Source organism: Scyliorhinus canicula, chromosome 19 (genome assembly GCF_902713615.1).
Source record: "Scyliorhinus canicula chromosome 19, sScyCan1.1, whole genome shotgun sequence".
Classification (NCBI taxonomy): domain Eukaryota; kingdom Metazoa; phylum Chordata; class Chondrichthyes; order Carcharhiniformes; family Scyliorhinidae; genus Scyliorhinus; species Scyliorhinus canicula.
Window position 1 is genome coordinate 95,847,888 of NC_052164.1, and position 20,326 is coordinate 95,868,213.

The window sequence follows — 20,326 nt, forward strand, 5'->3', positions numbered from 1 at the left end:
AAATACATGAATAGGATGGGAATAGAGGGATACGGACCCCGGAAGTGTAGAAGATTTTAGTTTAGACGGGCAGCATGGTCGGCGCAGGCTTGGAGGGCCGAAGGGCCTGTTCCTGTGCTGTACTTTTCTTTGTTCTTTGTAATATTGCTGCTGACGGTGTTAAAAGTCTGGTCTCAGATGGGCAATGAGTAATGGAATCTTAGAGTGAAGCATTAATACCAACAAAGTATGTGACACAGGCAAGTTTTTATGAAGCGATGTCATAGCGAGGAATGTGTTACAGGAACATCAGCAACAATGACAGTATATGGTGTACTGCTGACATTGGAGATGGACAGAGACCACCTAGATTTTGCTGAACCAATTAATTTGACCAGCCCTCCTCCTCCATAATCCAACCAACAGCTCATGGGCCATTCCTTTGTAAGAAAAGGGAATGGCAATGTCGTGAGAGATAACTTGCCCCATTAGCTTATAAGCATCAGCATACCCACCATCCATTAGTATAAGGGTGGTTGGTGGACAATTACCTATTGTCTGAATCCATAGCAATGAAAGCATCCGTTAAGAACCATTGTGTCTATATAATGATGTTCACATATAAACAGTGCCATGGCCTTTCATATTTGGAGCAATGGCAGTGTTCTGATTGGCAATGTTCAGATTGGCAGAACTCTAACAACACAGGTAACCACATATATTTTAAAGCGGATGATGTAGCGCTGGGAAAATATCCGACATCGGCTAGTTTTGCAGACACCCGCAGGCCTGAGTCCTGGGTGGTCCAAGTTGGAGTTTCTTTGGAGGGTCTGTCTATTATTATGGGGCGTCCATAATGTTGCAAGATTTCTTCCTTGTCGATGTGGGATTGGACTCTTGCTCAGCAGCTTCCCCCAAATCGATGGGTTGCACTGCGACGCCTGGAGCATGGAAGTTAGGATATGTTGGAGGATGTACTGTATGCAAGTGCTTGCATTGTATTCTGCCAGCTCTCAAGTGGGTCCATTCTCCACCACTACACTGAAAATAATATCCCAAATTTGTTCACCTGTTACATTTTTACCTGGACAGGGGAATGAGGGGAAAGTGGACGTCTCCACCATCAAAGAGCTGATTGAGGATACGATAGTCAGCACCAGTCCAGCTATGTTGGTCAACCTTAAGGCACACATAACAAACACAGTAAGTTGCCGCCTTGTTATTTATATCTGTTCTACCTCTGGCAACACACATTCCCTACACTCCTGCCTTCCTAAAAAGGTACATGCATATCAGAACTGTTTGTCCCTTTGCCAGAACTCACTAAGTGGGGATATCATAATTACTAACCAAAGGCTTTTTTCGAACCGCTGGGGGCGAGTTTGGGCATGGGTGGGACCATACAGCTGTGGGGATTCTCCATTCCCCATCGCTAAGATCGGGAATCCCGATCGGGGCGGAGAATCCTGCATCCGCCCAAAAACGGGATTGGAGCCAGACGGCAGAACCGTCCCCAGTCCCCACTTTAGGGATGGGCAACAAACAGCGACAATCACTTCCTAGGAATCAATTTGTTTAAAGTGTCCCCTGCAACCACATGTGTGTGGCTAAAAAGGGTTGGCGATAAGCTGAGTCCAATGCATTCAGGTGAAATCAAGGTTGGGCCTTCGAAGCCTGAAGATTGTTGGAGGAAGTGTAGACCATGGGTGGTGAAGGAAGACAGATTGCGAGTTTAGTGATCTTCACACAAAAACTAATAGAACAAAACCTAATTGTCCAACTGAATTGAGTGGGAATTGTCAAAGTAACCATTTTCTTCACTATTTTTCTAGGTGCCTACCGAGAAATTTGGCAAGGGTTTGGCATCTCCATCAAAGGCCGTGCTTAATGCCGGGTGCAGACTGGTGGTCAGAGAGCTGAAGGCAAATGTGAGCAGAGCGGAGGAAGTGGGTAAGGCTCTGGGATTTCACTTCTAGGTAGCGACTTTGTGATGCAGAGGCGGGTCCCAAGTCCACCTGAGCCGGAACAGGGATCGAACCCCCTTTCTGTTGGCACTAATCTGATACACACGCTAGCCCACTGAGCTAACCAGCCCCTCCTTTGGGGTTATGTGCGGTAATTTGCCCTTTGACCAGCTGCTCCTTCAAGAAATAGTCTCCCCTGGTTCGGGAGAGGAAAGACATTAGCTAAAGTTCCTGGGTGGGAATTTGCTCTCACCTTCGAAAGCCATAGACCATTCCGTCTTTCGAATGCAGGCCAGGTTTTTCTTCACTTTTGGCCTAATTCCTTACTCGGTCTCTTGTTTAATTAAAGTATTATATTGGCTTTGCTTCAGCCCAATGGTAACGAATTCCACGTTTAACCACATAAGGGATTGATTCTTGTGACTATTTTAACTTTGTGTCCTTTTGTGCGTGTGTTAATGACCATTGAAAACACCCCCATCAATGTTTAGCCTATTGTGACACTTCATAATTCAGAAGGCTTCGACACATCACCTTCTCCGCTGGACTAAAAGAGCCACATTAAGGGCTGGATTCTTCTGTCCCCCGGCCTCGTGTTTCTCGGCGGCCCGCTCTAGTCTGGCGACAGGATTCTCTACACCCGCCGCCTGTTAATTGGATTTCCCGTTGAAGCCACCCCACTCCGTCAGGAAACCCGCAGGCGGGGTGCGCTGCCGTCCAGAACAGGGAAGCCCAGCGGCCGGAGTATTCCGGCCTAATCTCCATGTCCATTCCTGGTATCATTCTGGAGAATCTCTGCTGCGTGTATTCTGTGCCAGAGGGTGCAGTCAACACAACGAGAAGCGATTGAATAGTCGGGTAACACCAAGCGCCATAGTCACAGATCCATAATCATTAAATGATGCGCTCCAGGACATTTAGTGTCCGTGCAAACATAACCTAACAAGGAATTAGAAATTGTGAGCAAAGAAGACCTAAAAGGAAGAAATATTCCGAAGAAAACAAAGACTTTGAGTTAAAACGTAGGCAGATGTTCAATTTCCTGCTTTGCCCAGTTCCAAGTCACAGTCATTGGGGTAAAGAAGTAGAAAATAAGAGGCCAAACATTGGGGAAAGAGGAGGTAGAGGAAGAAAGAAAGAGATTGGCCTTTACATGGCACCTTCCACCAGACATCTCAAAGCGTTTGATAGCCAATAACATACTCCGAAAGTTGTACTGGAGGAAACACAGGAGCCAGTTTGTGCACAGCAATGTGATGAATGACCAGGTAGTCTCGTTTTGTAATGTTGACTGAGGGGTAAATAGTAGCTAGGGAATTCGGAATAGCTCCCCCTACTGTTCTTTGAAATAGCACCAAAGGTATCTTTTGTGGCCACCTGAGAGGGCAGACAGGGCCGCAGTTTACCATCCCATCTGAAAGATGGTACCTCCAGCAGTGTGGCGCTTCCTTGGTACTGCACTGGGACGTCGTCCTGGGTTTTTACGCTCAAACCTTGGAATTGTTCCTGATCCCATGAACTGTGACTCAGAGTATAGAGTGCTGCCAACTGAACCATGGCGGGTTTAATGAAGTACTGGAGAAGGGGGAGTTGCCGGAGATGATGAAGCAGGCAGTAATCACACTAATCCCTAAAAAAGGGAAGGATCTGGTGGAATGTGGGTCGTATAGACCCATATCGCTATAGAACACGGATGTGAAAGTATTGGCTAACTTGTTGGCGGGGAGGATGGAGGATTGTGTCCCGGGGGTTTTTGCAGATCAAACAGGCTTCATGAAGGGCAGGCAGCTCGTGAGTAATATAAGACGGCTGTTGAATGTGGTGATGAATCCGTCGAGAGCTCTGGTACCGGAGAAAGGATTTGATTGGGTGGAGTGGCGGTACTTGTTCGAAGTTTTGGGACGGTTTGAGTTTGGGCTGAGAATTGTGGCATGGGTGCGGTTGCTGTAAGTGGCGCCAAGGGCGAGGGTGAGGACGAATGATATGAGCTCACAAAGCTTTGACTTACACAGGGGTACGAGGCAGGGGCGCCCGCTGTCGCCGCTGCTGTTTGCGCTGCCCATAGAGCTGTTGGCGATGGCTCTCAGGGGGTCAGCAGAGTGGCAGGGGGTAATGATGGGACAGAGGGAGCATCGGGTGTCGCTCTATGCCGATGACCTCTTGCTGTATGTTTCGGATCCGTTGGTGAGTATGGGAAAGATTATGGGCCTATTGGGGAGGTTTGGAGGGTTCTCGGGGTACAAACTGAATGACGGGAAAAGCGAGGTATTCCCGGTGAATGAGCTGGCACAGCAGGCTAATTTAGGGGGGATGCCATTTACGGTAGCGAGGGATAGGTTTAGGCGAGGGAATGGACGGGGCTCCATAAGTGGAACTTAACGAAGCTGGTGGAGGAGGCCAGGAGGATCTTAAGAGGTGGGATACACGGCACTTAATGTTGGCGGGGAGGGTCCAAGTGATGAAAATGAATATTCTGCCGAGGTTCCTGTTTATCTTTCAGGCTCTCCTGATCTTTATACCAAAGGTCTTTTTTCGGAAAGTGGGCACAATCATCTCTGACTGTGTATGGGCGGGGAAGGTGCCGAGGGTGGGGAGGACCTTGCTACAGAGGCAGAGGCAGCAGGGGGAGTTGGCGTTGCCAAACATGCTTCATTATTATTGGGCGGCGAATGTGGACAAGATGTGGCGGTGGTTGGAAGGTGAAGGGGTAGAGTGGGTTAGGATGGAAGAGAAATCTTGTAAGGGGTCCAGTTTGAGGGCTATGGTTGCCAATGGCTCCGAGTAGGGATTCAGGGAGCCTAGTGGTGCAGTCCACGGTGAAGATATGGAAAGGATGTCGGTGCTAAAGCCGCTGTGTGAGAATCATGGGTTTGAGCCAGGGGGGATGGATAGTGTATACAGGAGGTGGAGGGAAGTGGGGTTGGTCAAGGTAAGGGATTTGTATTTGGAGGAAGGGTTCGCCAGTCTGGAGGAGCTAAGGGAGAGGGTAGAGCTGCCGAGGGGTAGTGAGTTCAGGTATCTACAGGTTAGGGACTTTGCATGAAAGGTCTGGAACAGGTTCCATAGATTGCCGGGATACACCCTGCTGGAGCGACTGCTGCTTCCAGATGTGGAAGGGGAGGGAAGAATTGGGGATATATATAGGTGGCTGGGGGAGCAGGGAGGCGAGCGGGTGGTGAAGATCAAGGAGAAATGGGAAGTGGAGTTGGGAATGGAGATCAATTGGGGAGTATGGAGTGAGGCACTGCGAAGGGTAAACGGGACCTCCTCTTGTGCAAGGTTGAGCCTGATACAGTTTAAGGTGGTGCACAGGGTGCATATGACTCGGGCGAGAATGAGTGGGTTCTTTCAGGGGGTAGCAGATGAGTGTGAGAGGTGTGGGTGGGGGCCAGCGAATCATGCGCACATGTTTTAGGATTATGGAAAATTGGGAAGATACTGGGCGGGAGTGTTCGCGGTCTTAGCCAGGATAGTGGAGGAGGGAGTGGACCTGGACCCTTTGATGGCGATATTTGGGGTTTCAGAGAAGCCGGAGCTCATGGAGAGGAGGAAGGCCGATGTCGTGGCCTTCGCCTCTCTGATTGCACGGCGATGAATTTTACTGGCGGTCGGCATCACCACCGGAGGTAGCAGCATGGTTGGGTGACCTGTATGACTTCCTGTGGTTAGAGAATATAAAGTATGAGTTAAGGGGCTCAGCAAGGAGTTTGAGAAAAGGTGGGGGGTGTTTGTGACCGTGTTTGAGGAGCTGTTCGTCGCAGGGGGGGTGAGGGGGTGGGGTGACGGGGACGGGGGTGGGGGGGGGGGTGAAAAAGGAGAAAAATCTGTACAAACTGTATAGTTGACTGTTGGGAAGAATGTTTCCCGGGGTGTTTATTTGCTGTAACCTACTTTGATATAAGTTTGAATAAAATGCGTTTAAAAAAAAAACTGAACCATGGCTGACACTGAGGAGAAAATTGAATGAGGGACTGTGCTGTCGAAGGGTTCATATTTTACGCCACTGCTGGTTGCTGTAGGAGAAAACGAGGCAACAAATCAAACAGCATTCTGAAAGAATTAAATAAAAAAGAAAGAAACTGTGTTGATAAGATACCTTTCATATCTTCAGTGTGTTCCAACTGCTTCGCAACCAAGTTATTTTTGAAACGCAATCACTTTGTTTTGTTAGCCAGCGTGGAAAACAGCTTTAAGGGCATCAAGATCCCATATGCAGCAGCGTGAGGAATGGTTATTTAGGGCAGCACGGTGGCGCAGTGGGTTAGCCCTGCTGCCTCACGGCACCGAGGTCCCAGGTTCGATTCTGGGTCACTGTCTGTGTGGAGTTTGCACATTCTCCCCGTGTTTGCGTGTGTTTCGCCCCCACAACCCAAAGATGTGCAGGCTTGGTGGATTGGCTACGCTAAATTGCCCCTTAATTGGAAAAAATTAATTGGGTACTCTAAATTTATTTAAAAAAAGGAATGATCATTTAATCTGTTGAGTGGTGTTGGTTTGGGGGTAAATACAGGCCACTTACTCAGCAAGTGGTCCACTCATTTTCAAAAAAAAAGATTCCATGGGATCCTCTTCATCCATCTAAAAAGGAAAATTGGGCTTTTGAGTTGACAACTCATCAGAAAGACAGCATCTCCAACAATGCAGCACTCCCTGAACCCTGCACTGAAGTGATAGCCGAGATATCGATAAGGGATTAGTGTAGATGGGCTTTCGAGTGGTTTCACAGGTCGGCACAACATTGAGGGCCGAAGGGCCTGTACTGCGCTGTAATGTTCTATGTTCTATCGGGAGTGGGGCTTGAACCCGCGATCCTCTGACTCGGAGTGCTCCTGCTGAGCCACACTGACATCACCTCTGTAGCTGCTGATCACTTGGGTACGTCACGAGGGCAGCACGGTGGCGCAGTGGGTTAGCCCTGCTGCCTCACGACGCTGAGGTCCCGGTTCGATCCTGGCTCTGGGTCACTGTCTGTGTGAAGTTTGCACATTCTCCCCGTGTCTGCGTGGGTTTCACTCCCACAACCCAAAGATGTGCAGGGTAGGTGGATTGGCCATGCTAAATTGCCCCTTAATTGGAAAAAATGAATTGGGTACTTTATGGAAAAAAAAGAGTATGTGACTGTAGACGGGGATTGAGACTCCACGCCATGTGCTGTGCTACCTCATGGGTTTTTTTGTCACTCACTCGTGCCTTGCAGGAAGTGGAGAGCTGTGTTGTATATTGGAGCTCGACAGCCCGGTGCAGCTTAAAAGAACAAAATCCCTGGCCCCCAAGTCTCGAAATGGAAACACGGAACTGAAGTGGAATGAGGAGCTGATCTTGTGAGTAACCAGCGCCATTTTTCTCTGACTGTCAGACAACGAAACGTCAAAAGGAGGAATTTCCGACATCTCCACCCATTAAGGTGGCCATACTGTTATTTGGAAGACTTATCTGAGTTTGCATGAGGAAATTTCACAGCGACTAGGCCAAAGGAAAGTTTCTTCTCCGCTCCACAGGCCAGACTTTACAGCTACCCGTTGCAAATGTTTTCGCCGGGGAGGCGGGGCGGGGGCGTTTGGATGTAAGGGGGGCAAGCCCACCACCTCCTCGTTTTCCCCCAAGCTGTTCCACAATACACCATGGGCGCGATTGAATGGCCACGCTGTACCTGAAAAGCAGCTCGCCGATAGTAGCCAGGAGACCCTGCTCCTGGGATCTACCCGGCTCGCCACACCTCGAGAGACGTTGCGATGTAAATCCCGGCGGGCGGGATCGCTTTTAGACAGATCAGTATATTAGAGCGAGACAGTTAGTCTCACTGTAGCATGCAGTTTCCCAAGGTACCCGAGACCCTCCCATGGTGCACTGGGGCTTTGGGCGGGTGGTCGGGGATTTCTCCAGAGATCAGGACGTCATTTAAAAATGGGGCTATGTGTGGCCTTGGCCGCGCACTCCCCGCTGAGGCCCTGCGTGTGTTTTATAGCTTTGCGTTAAATCCCACCCATTAGGTGGGCAGGAGCTGTAATCGGCAGCCCAGCTGCTATTTTAAAATAAATTACAGACAACTAAACTTTGTTACCAATTGACTGGGACAATGTGCTGCCTGCGCCATGGATACGGTTGACATGGGCAGAGAGGCAGGAGTGCACAGCCCATTTTCTTAAGGAAACTGCTTAAAAGGTGGGAAGGACAGCACGGTAGCATTGTGGATAGCATAATTGCTTCACAGCGCCAGGGTCCCAGGTTCGATTCCTGCTTGGGTCACTGTCTGTGCGGAGTCTGCACGTTCTCCCCGTGTGTGCTTTGTTTTCCTCCGGGTGCTCCGGTTTCCTCCCACAGTCCAAAGATGTGCAGGTTAGGTAGATTGGCCATGATAAATTGCCCCTTAGTGTCCAAAATTGCCCTTAGTGTTGGGTGGGGTTACTGGGTTATGGGGATAGGGTGGAGGTGTTGACCGTGGGTAGGGTGCTCTTTCCAGGAGCCGGTGCAGACTCGATGGGCCGAATAGCCTCCTTCTGCACTGCAAATTCTATGAAAGAACAAATGATTAATATCTATGAAAGGACGAGGTGGGGGGGAGATCTGTCCTTCGGGGCTACCCGGTGCGCATCAGGGTACCCCCCGCCTCTCCAAGATGTTTACCCTCCCCCCAACCCTCTCTGCCTGATCTCCAAAAAACAACCCCACCCTTTCTGGACACCCTGAACCCCTCCCCATCCAAAGCTCCCCCTCCTTCCCCTCAACCTGCTTCTTTCTGGGATTCATGTCCTTTTCGTCACTGGACCTCCTTGCAATCCTAGTAAAGCCCACTACTGAATTGCTGCTGGGGCTGCTTGATTTGATTGGCCAGCAGCTCTCAAGGATGGGAGGTCCTGCCACTGAAGTCCCACCCTCTGATCATTATAGCCCACCAGCAACGTGTCTGGCCGTGGGCTTCTTTCAAGTGCCTCGGCTGCCGGCCAACTCTTGCAACCGGGGGAAGAGGGGGCGCCGGTTGTAAGAGGGAGAGGAACCTTGTGACATTCCTCCACCCCATCAAATCCAGCTCCATGACTTGTCAATCTAACTATTTAAAGCAGCTACTTCCAAGCCATGTGGATTGTAGGTTTCAGTGTTTGCCTGCAGGGCCAGAGAGATAGCTCACCCTCAACAGGCACCAGGTATATGGATTGGTACGTACAGAGCAACCATTGTGTGGCATTTTGAACTCCGTTAAGTTGGCAGATATTTCTTTTTTTACATTACCATTAACGTTACAGTCTATGTTGATGAGTATATGTAGCTTTGCTTTTAATTAGGGTAATGGAATGTGATCCTTAAGCTTGTTTACTGTCGCCGTCTTTGAGACAAAAATAAAGTACTGCAGATGCTGGAAATCTGAAATAAAACCTGGCAGCGTCAGTGCGGAGAGGAACGGAGTTAACGCTTCAGGACAATGACCATTTGTCAGGACAGTGATGATGCCGTGTGATGATCAGTTTAATTCCAGGGATTCGGGAAAGTGGGATCCGCTGCACTGTGAAAGACCAAGACTGAGATTTTCCAGCCCTGCCCACCCCGGGGTCTTCGAATCCCCTCAAAAGTGATTGGGGCTTTTGGATAGCTCGCTGCATTCTTCAAGGCCGGAGCCAGAGAAATCAGCCCAATATCCTCCATTTCACTTCTACCGTTCCTGGTAGTCACATGAAGCAATGTTAATGGAGTTATCTAATCATGACAATTAATGTCCTGAAAAAGTTGAGGTTGCAATTTGGCACCGTTGGATATTTCCGGGGGGGACACAGGACTGGTGGTATATGTTTGGGGAGGGGAGGGACACAGGACTGGTGGTATATGTTTTTAAATTTAGAGTACCCAATTCATTTTTTCTAATTAAGGGGCAATTTAGTGCGCCCAATCCACCTACCCTGCACATCTTTAGGTTGTGGGGGCGAAACCCACGCAGACACGGGGAGAATGTGCAAACTCCACACGGACAGTGACCCAGAGCCGGGATCGAACCTGGGATCTCGGCGCCGTGAGGCAACAATGCTAACCACTGCGCCACCATACTGCCCCTGGTGGTACATGTTGCTTGTTCTTTGGTGTTCCTTCTCATGGATCCTGACAGCTGGAGCCCCATTTATGCCCCTTAATACCTAAAGGTGTTCAGGTTAGGTGGATTGGCCATGATCAATGTAACAGGCAGGTCTCTGAAAATACTTCCTGCTGGAAGTTCTAAGTCTTGGAGTCACCCGCAATAATCTCAGTCTGGGTGGTGAAGACTCTCTTCCCCCATCTTGCACAGAAAAAACTACCACTATGGATTGTGTCAGCTGCTGTCTACCCATTTCCGTAAATCCTAGAACCACACAGCACAGAAGGAAGCCATTTGGCCCTATTGCTCCGGTGCTGGTCCTTTGAGAGACCCTATCCCAGGGGTGGGCAAACTTTTCCGTGCAAGGGCCACATTCAGAAATTCACAATTTTAAAGGGCCGCATAGTATATTAAGTAAAATAATTACTTCACCCGGTTATGATTCTGGGTGCATTATATAGAACATAGAACAGTACAGCACAGAACAGGCCCTTCGGCCCTCGACATTGTGCCAAGCAATGATCACCCTACTCAAGTCAACGTATCCACCCTATACCAGTAACCCAACAGCCCCCCCCCCATTAACCTTTTAAAAAATTTTTTAAAAATAAAAATAAAAAAATTTTTTTAAATATTTTTTTTTTAATGACTTGGTGGGCCGCATAAAGACCTTTGGCGGGCCGCATGCGGCCCGTGGGCCGTAGTTTGCCCACCCCTGCCCTATCCAGTTGGTTCCCACTAGTCTAACTCTTCGCCCCTCCCCTCCTGTGTCTTGCAATGCTTGTTCTGATATTAAAGTTCCCTCACTGTTGATCTTTTTAGTAACGGGATGTGTTTTGTGTTCTTTGCTAGTGAGCTGGGAGCAAGAAGCAAGGAGATGAAAGTGAAAATTGTGGAAAGGTCGGAGCGCAGTGAGAGTAAGTGTTTACTCGGAGCAAGAAAATCCACACAGCACCAAAAAATCTTGGGGGGGGGGGGGGGGGGGGGAGACGATACCGGCCGCATCGCTTCCGAACGGGAGCGTGACGTGGCCAGTGGATGCTGTGCGAAACTTCCCGAAGCCTTCCCAGCAGCCAGTATGCCTCATGAGATCCATCTGGACCTCTCGAGGCGGTGTGATCAGGACCTGTCCACAGTGGGCATGACAAAGCCGTGCTCCCCTGAGTAGGTATTAAACCTACTAATGCCTACTAAGCTGGGATCTACCATCCTCCTGGCATCTAACAGCCTCCCCAGGGAGTCCCTATCTGGGTGCCATTCAGTACTGGCCCACACAAACGTCGATCTGGCGGAACGGCCCCCGGGGATCTCCCAGGCCATCGGAGGCCCGTGGGTGGTCAGGGACAGTGCCGGGTAGCCCCCTGGACTCCCCCCCCCATTCAATAGGCTAATTAGGAAAGAAGGAAGGAGAGGGAGCTTGCATTAATGTAGAAACTACTATTACCTCAGGATGGCCTGAAGGCCCTTGTGTCATTGTGTTTGAAACACAGCTCCTAAATTGTTCACAGCAAGCTCCCAGAAACACCAATGAATGATGACCAGATAATCTATTTTTAATTATGTTAGTTGAAGGATAATTATTTGGCAGGACACCGGTGGTGGGGGGGGACGACGACTCTCCTGCTGCTCATCATTTAGTACCGTGAGAGATCTCTTAACGTTCACCTGAGTGGGCAGACAGGGCTCCAGTTTAAAATTGGACTGGAAAGAAGATATCACCAATGGTGCAGCACTCCTTTAATACTGCACCATGAGTGGCAGCCTTGGTTTTGTTCCGAAGTCTCTGGAGTGGGACTTGAACCCCAAAGATGCCCTGCAGCAACTCAGCAAGGTCCCTAAGGCAGCATCTTTCAAACCCACGGCCACTAACCATCTAGAAGGACAAGAGCAGCAGATACCTGGGAATCCCACCACCTGGAGGTTCCCCTCCAAGTCACTCACCACCCTGACTTGGAAATATATCGCCCGTTCCACCGGGAAACACGCGGCTAAATGCGCTCACTATGGGAATTTGTTCCCATTTAGTTGAATGGCGGCCAATGAATTTGCATTATGTCAATGTGGCCATCTTAGTTTGGTTACCAGAGGGAGCTGAAGCGATAAAACAGACCCGTCAATGTATCATCAACATCCTTCGGCAATTACGTTCTTCAGCCAATAGCTTCGTTAAAGACAGGCGGTGAACATTGGCTCAACTATAAGTGAATACAGCTGGCACAGTTGACGTGAAGGGAAACGGGAAAAGTTGGTCATTAACGGACTTCACAAGGCTGTAAAGAATCAGAGCCTCGGCCTGCAGAGTCTCCAGCGAGGGGTGGGCGGAACTGGTCAATTACAAAGTAGGAATCACGTGGCCTATTTGTTCTTTTACAGACATTTTATTAGGGCAGAGTGTGATCCCACTGGATTTACCTCGAAGAGCCCCCTCTGGATGTCACAACTTTCCATTAACAGCCGCCCCAGGGATGTCAAACACTCCGCCTGGATCAGTTTCACTGGAGGTACACTAACTGTCCTGCCTGTAACTTTTTTTAAATTATTTTTATTTTCCCCAATTCTGGTCCCTTTTGTCTTTTGTTGCATCAATCCCTGATCACCCTTCTTTAACCAGATGATGATACTGGATTTCTCTGGGAGATCCATTACCATTCTCCAGTTAGACTTTCCTTTCTACTCATTTTTGGTGTGAATTTGCAAATAGCTGGTGCAACGTGTAAAATGCTTGAGACCAGAAAATATCTTCCATTTAACATGTGCATCCACCTCTTTGTAACCACAAGGGACATGACAGCTGAAGGCAAGGTTTACTGACTTTAACCAGTAAATGACACAAACGACTAAATCACACAAACCCACCCGGGTTACGGGCTTAATCCCTGGTATTTGCAGAGCTCAGCTGTGATGGTGCCCCCAGTTGAATTGCTCACCAACATCACAGAATACCAGGGCCCAGATTTGAAGTAATTGGCAAAGGAGACATATGGGGAAGCTTTTTCACACAGCAAGTGGTTAAGATCTGCGTTACACTGCCAGACAGTGTGGTGGAGGCAGGTTCAATGGAGGCCTTCAAAGGGAAATTGGATTGTTAGGGTTATGGGGTGAAGGTGGGAGAATGGTACTAGGTGAAATGTTCACTCGACCAGCCATTCCAGATACGGTGAGCAGAATGCACCAAGGCCCAGGCCTTACATACCAGGAAGAGCAAGGGACCCAACACTGACCCCTGAGGAACTCCCATACAAACCTTCCTCAAACTCCATATACACCTTATGAACTGCATTACCCTCATCAACCTTCACTGTTACGTATTCAAAAAATCCCCAACATGCTAAACACTATTTTCCCTTAACAAATCTATGTTGGCTTTCATTAATCAACCCACATTTGTCCATGTGACGTTTAATTTTGTCTCTAATTATTGTTTCTAGAATTTTCCCCACCACTAAAGTTCAACTTCAAAGGGAAGAAAATTGGAGATAGAACCAAGTACCAACAAAACAATGGATTTTCTTTTTTTTTCCAGTTGAGTTATATAGAGTCTACAGATTCAAAGGCTAGCCTGTCACTCGTCCCTGTGCGAACAACTGTCACCCCTACAAAAAAGATTGAAATGGATCGAATCATTATGCCTGATGGGACTATTGTGACAACTGTGACAACCATTCAATCTCGGCCCAAGATGGATGGAAAGATGGGTAAGATTCCCATTTCTACTCGTGCTCGTCTGTCTGTGATGCTGACTCTTCGAGTTATGAATTGGAGAGTTTTGCTCTGCCGTTGGCTGTCCAGTCGTACACACACGAAATAGGAGGAGATGGGGACTGTACGGCTGCCGAGCCTGTTTTGATTAGTTTGATTATGGCTGACCTTGCACTTCAGCTCAATTTTCTCTCCCGTTCCACATAGTCCTTGATTCCCTGAGAGACCAAAACTACCCCAGCCTTAAATGTATTCAATCCACAGAGAATTCCAAAGAGGCACAACCTTTTGAGTGAGGTAATCCCTCCTCATCTCAGCCCCTATCCCGAGACTGTGGCCTCCATGTTTCAAGTTCCTGGGGATACAATCTCTCAGCACCTACCGAACAAGGTCCTTCAGAATCTTGAATGTTTCAATGAAGAGCACCTCGCATTCTTCTAAACCCAAAGAATATAGGCCCAATTTACCCAAACAGCCATAGCTGGAAAGCAAATTTTAAAAATGCCTGCGTATAAATCATATAAAAATTTTGAAAGCTGGATTGAAGACAGCGCTGTCCGTGAGGTGGCCCATTGGGGGTGGAGCATCACGGGAGGGCCTGCCAATGACGCGTCAATGCCATTGCAACGGCATGCGCCACGATTACGCCACTGCCAAGGGGACGGAGCGTGGCTGACCGATGTCAAAGCCCCCCCCCCCAATTTGGGTGTCAGAGTGGATTCTCCGCCTGATCGCTGATTATGATATCGGCGTCGGGCGACGGAGAATCCTGCCCCTTATCTTTCTTTGTTCCGAAATGCTCATTTTGGATTTGTGCAACTTGACCATAACTCCCGAAATTGAGAGAGAATGATTAACAGATTTACCTCATTGTCCCATCACGATAGACTGAATGTGCTTGTGTTTCCATGGCGTTTGTTTTGGCCAATTGCAAAGCATTGACAAAGGGGTGGGATTAAAGTATCCTTCACAAGGCCGTGCGAATGTAGAGCTGCAGTCAAACGTGGAATTAGAGACGGTGCTTGTGAGTCTCGCAGGAAAGCAATGGCCTGAATCGAGCAGGCCCTTGCTCAGACATTGCACAAATGCATTTATTGTCATTGCAGATTCAGGTCGGCTTCTGCCTCCACGTAAAATACGCTTGACAGAATTCTTGTGTGGGTAGTTTAGATGAGAACAGAAGACATACTCGCAGCGACGAAAGGTCATTAAATCGAAACCAAAACAGAAACTGTTGGGCAATCTCAGCAGGTCTGATAGCATCTGTGAAGAGAGAACGGAGCTGCCGTTTCGAGTCTGGAGGGCTCATTTAACTCATTTATCCATTTTAATTCAAACGATCCCAATGCCTATCTTCTTACCATTTCCTTCAACCCCGTCTCCCGAAGCTCATTTTTGGCAATAATATAGCAAAAAATGGTTCAACGGAATAATCAAACAAAAACTAACATCGAGCCTGGGAAGGCAACATTTGAACAGGTGAGCCAAAGATTTTAAGAAGCATTTCAAAGGAAGAGAGAGTGAGAGGGAGCGGTAGCACATCGGATAACTCACCTGGAACACTTTAGGTGGAATTGTTTAACCCTTTCCGCTGGCGGGATCATCCGGCCCACCAAAGTCAATCCCTGCCGCAAGTTCCCCGACAGCAACACGGGCAAGGAATGTAAATCGGCATCGACTTTGCCGGCACTGTGGTGATATGCATCACTGTAGATACACAAGGGGTTAATGTAAATACACATAGACTAGATAGACACTAGAGGGAGCACCAGAGACATGACACACAGACACTCAACCAATAGGCCAGTAAGATAGGACATGACCAATGGGCATTCACGATACACACAGAGGTGACACTACCACTGGAGGGCATTACACCAACTCATATAAAAGGACATAGCACATATGATCTTCCTCTTTCCAGTGGAGACACTCAGTGAGTACAGACACAGGGTTGATTTGAAACTCATCACACCCGCCACTTGGATTGTCGCAGACTGGTTAGATAGTCTGAGTAGCTATAGCAGGATTAACAGGAGAGTCGAATCCAAGTAGGAGAATTGTTAACAGTTTAATAAACGTGTTCAAGCTATCTCCAAGTCTGAACCTTCCTTTGTCAGAGAGCACATCAAGGAAGCAGCTTATGCTACGTCAAGAGCATAACACAACAGGCACTACCGCCGGTGGTGAGCCGCCTCGGTTGTAGGAAAGCTCACCGTGGCGGGGCTGGGGAATTCTGCCCTTTGTCAATCTTCATGACATGTTTTTTAAAAAAAAAAATCGCCGGTACGTCAAAGTTGCCATTTTTACAAGCTTTTCCCGAAACTTCTTTATTCCAAAGTGTGATCACCACCGTGCCTTGTTGGTTCAGGGAGAGGCTGCATGAATTGTTCAGCATCTCCAGACCAAGCTGGATGATCGCTTGGGTGCAATGCTGGACAATTGAGGCCTGGATTTTCGGACCGACTGGCGAGCGACACAAAGGTCATTTCCTTCGGCGGGGCGGGTAGATCTCCTGCCGGCCAATGGCAAGCCACCACAGTCGGCAGAAAATTTGCTGCAGGCGGGGTGAGGGTGGGGGTTTGCAAAAAGATCGGCCTGGGAACTTGTTTCTGTGTCTGGCGTGCATGTGGATTGACTCTTTTGTTCCATACATCCTGGAAGTAGTGACGATGTGCACTATAACATCCTTGGCATGTTGATAGTCTTTCTACGGTCCTTTACGAAAGAATTTCCTCCAGGCCTCCGCCATCTATCTGCTCACCTTCTCGGTGTTCTTTCGGCAGGTAGTTTACAGACCGCCCCTCTCTCCAGCTCCTACATCCGTGTTTCTGTCAGCTCAGCAGTTTATTAACACTGTTCAATATTTGATGGAGGAAATGTTTGGTTTTGTCCTTGGCGCCTCGCTCTGATCCCCAGATTTTGAAACGGATATTGAGGCACTGGAGAATGGGCAAAAAAGATCGACAACGATAAACCTCAAACTGAGAGCCTATACTCATCTAAACAAAATTGGAACAGGCGAGGGCATTACTTTTTTACAGGAAAGGGAAAGTTCTGACAAAACCTGATCGGTGTCTTTGAAGATTTTGATGGGGCTTGATAGGGTAAGCATAGAGAAGGGAGGGGGAGGCAGAGGGGGGAGGCTGGGGGGGGTGAGGCGGAGGGGGGGGGGGAGGTCTTCAGCCAGTATCTGAGATCGGGTGGGGTGGGGGTGGTGCCGCGGTCTCTGTGGAGCCGGCCTTGCTGGCATTTTTAGGCCCCGCCCCTCGCAATGGCGGCGCAAAGCATGCCCCCCCCCCACCTAAAATAAATGGCAAAGTGCGGGAAGATCCCGACAGACAACACGTCTGTTTCTCTGGGGAGGAAAATGCCGGTTTTCAGCCAGAAACTTAGGGGGCGATTCTCCGCACTCACGACGGTGCGGAGAATAGCGGGGGTCGTAAATTTTTACGGCCACGCTGGTCTAACGCCCTCCCGCTATTCTCCCACCCCCACGCCCGCCTCCCGACACGAATCGCTGCCCGCCGTTTTTTTACGGCGAGCAGCGATTCTCAGCTGGCCGATGGGCCGAATTCCAAGCCCTTTACGACCGTTTTTAGGAACGTCAAACACACCTGGTCTGACCGTTCGTAAAAACGGACGTAAAGTTGCGATCTGGGGAACCATGGCACCGATTGGCACGGCAGTACCACGGCCGTGCAAAGGGTGCCATGGGCCCGCGATCGGTTGGCACCGATCGCGGGCAGCGGGTACTTACCCCGCGCACTCTTTATCCTTCCGCGATGACGTCATCCGCGCATGCGCGGGTTGGAGTCTTCCAATCCGCGCATGCGCGGCTGACGTCATGTGACGCGTCAGCTGTCGCAAACTCTGGCAAGCGGGCTTAACGAAATTTGTTAAGCCCGCGATGCCGGAGTTCACGGCCGCGGCATACTAGCCCCGACCGGGGACCAGAATCGGTTCCCGGTCGGTGGGGGCGGAGGCTGGCGTCAAACCCGCTCGTTTTTGACGCCAGCCTCACGATTTCTCCCGGGTTCGGAGAATCACGCCCTGACACTTTGCCATTTTTGGGGGCAAAATTCCACCCCAAGTCTCATAAAGAGTTGACTGTAATAGTCATGTGGAAGGAAGTGACATATACTCATAATCGAAGAGTGTCTCAGAGAAAGCAGTCTGGAAAGAAGTTAGTGGAAGGGAGTGTTCTCACCAAAGTAAATATATTACAATGAAGTGTTTGCAGCTAACAGAATTTGGGAGTTATTGAAACTATTCCAACCCAACAAGACAATAATATAGGTGATAGAGGCAGAGTCCCTCAAAACCTTCCATGGCCACGAATCGCCAGAATCTACAAAGCTGTGCATCAAGAGTTGGAATGTGGAATTAGATTGAATGGCTGCTTGGTATCCAGCATGGGCTGAATGGCCTCCTTTCGTGCTGCAAGTTTCTACCCAAAGAGTGGTTAAAATAGCGACCCTGTTACCACCAGGATTAGTTTGGGTGATTAACATGAATTGATTGAAGGGGCAGCTTGTTACGTACAGGAAAGAAAAGAGCGTTTGAGATGGTGGAGGTGAAAGGAAGCTCATGTGGTGGTACATACCGGCATGGACCAAGTAGATCAAGGGGCCTGCTTCTGTGCTGTATTTTCAGTGTAATTCTATCTAAAGCAGTTTAACCTATTGATGCACTATCAATGACCACAGAAACGAGGATGTAGTCCGAATTGAAGGCTTTAATCGACAAGATGTTTCCCCAGCAGCTCAAGTACAGAAAAGGCAGCTGCAGGGGAAACACGGGTTCTTATACCCCGCCTCAATGGGCGGAGCTACCGTACATTCTGACCAATGGGTTACAAACCATTGGGCCAATGAGCAGCAAACCTTCTCCACCAATGGTGGCTTAGCACTCCCAGGTACCGTAGTACCTCTAGTCATACTACCACACCTATCTTTCCTGCGAGGTGTCATCAATGTTCACGGTGCCCATGTCAGTCACTGACTACTGGAGCTCAAACCACAGCTTCCGCAAACGTATTGCCAGCTCCTTGAATACAATACCGTAACCAATTCTGTCTGCCACCCACAGATTCTCCTGCACGGTCACCCTCCAAGGTGGAAGTAACAGACAAGAGGTCCATCAAGATGGATGACAGCCCTGTAAATCTGTCTCCTAACAACGGTATGTCCACGTGTTCGTTGGGAGTGTGTGTTCTGCTTGTTTGATTCTGGGGATAATAGCGTTGAGAGGGACTCTCGTGCCTTTAGTGAGTTTGGGGGCCTTTATAATTGTTTTCCATAGTGTAAAACAGGTAATGTTAGTTCCCTCTCCATCGCACTTCAATGGCAAGGAAAAATGGGCTGTGATGTACAGTAGGTGACCAATTCAATATTGTTTTGCATAGAATTGTTAAATATTAAAACAACCCCTAATGTGTTAGGTTTTGTGTTTGCTGATCAAGATTTATTTGCAGTGGTGAGTTTTGCCAAGTTTCAACAAGGCTCTTTTGTTTTGAAGACCTCTAGCTCCGTAGACCTTTCCATGCCAAGACAGCAGACCTGCCCTGTGCCTCTGGCAATACCACCTTCGAAGCTGCCAGGTTTCTTCCTGTTGCGTAGTGAGTCTGCCTGGTACGATAACTGAGAGAAAGAGACCAGGAAGTTTTCAGATTTTATGGCTGGACTGTCCTGCTCTGTTTTCTCCCCCTCCCCCCCCCCCCAACCCCCAACCCCCCAACCCCTCGATCCTGCTCTGCACCCTCTCCGCCTCCTCCTCGTTCCCGTTCTACCTCCCCTTCTCTCTCTCTCTGCCTCCCTCCCCCCCCCTCACTCTCTGTCTCCCTCCCCCCCCCTCACTCTCTGTCTCCCTCCCCCCCCTCACTCTCTGTCTCCGTCCTCTCTTGCACTCTCTCTCTGTGCCTCCCTCCCTCTCATTCTTTCTTTCTCTTTCTCTGCCTCCTTCCCCCTTTTGGTCCTTCTCTCTCTCTGCCCCCTCCCTCCCTCCCTCCCTCATTCTCTCTCTCTCCCTCTCTGGTCGCAATCTAACGGCCACACGCTGACGGAGTTGGGGCGAGACCCGGCCACGAGTTCCCACGTGAGGCCTCCCCCGAGATTCCCGGTGGCCGTTACCCCTCATGAAGTCGAACCAGATCTTGCAAGACGTCGCAATCTGTGGGCGGGACCCGCTCACGCGGTTAACTGAGCTTAAGGCCTACTTAGCCGAGCTGACGCCTGATCGAGCAGCCACCTGGCCTCGCCGAGGAGACCCCAGCCAGGTGCCGTTCAGTCTGCTCTCCACGGGGGGTCACCCAGGTGATCAGAGGCCCCAGGGTAAGTCGGCCTCCAGGAAGGGACCCTGGTACTGCTGGTGCCACCCTGGCACCTTGGTACTGCCAGCCTGGCAGTGCCAGTCAGGTGCCACGCTGGCACTTTGCCTATGCTGGGGATCAGACCCAAGAGTACCCTGATGGTGTTTGGTGGGGTGCGGAGTGGGGTCCACAAGGGCCCACCAACATGTGAGTTGGAGCTTTGGGGGAAAGGTGTTACATGGTTGGAGGGGGGTGGGGCAAGAGATCAGGGAGTCCCGATCTCTTCCTGCACTGAGGATGTCCGCTCGGTGGAGA

The 20,326-nt window shown here is 49.5% G+C and overlaps 1 protein-coding gene across 1 annotated transcript in view; it reads left to right on the plus strand.

The window, feature by feature from the left end:
• c2cd2l (c2cd2 like) overlaps window positions 1-20,326 on the plus strand; it is a 40,519-nt gene that overhangs the window by 13,025 nt on the left and 7,168 nt on the right. The window contains 7 exon segments of the mRNA XM_038778805.1: window positions 1,072-1,182; window positions 1,812-1,929; window positions 7,141-7,264; window positions 10,855-10,919; window positions 12,376-12,503; window positions 13,526-13,697; window positions 18,793-18,885. Of these exon segments, the coding sequence (XP_038634733.1) occupies window positions 1,072-1,182; window positions 1,812-1,929; window positions 7,141-7,264; window positions 10,855-10,919; window positions 12,376-12,503; window positions 13,526-13,697; window positions 18,793-18,885 (811 nt within the window).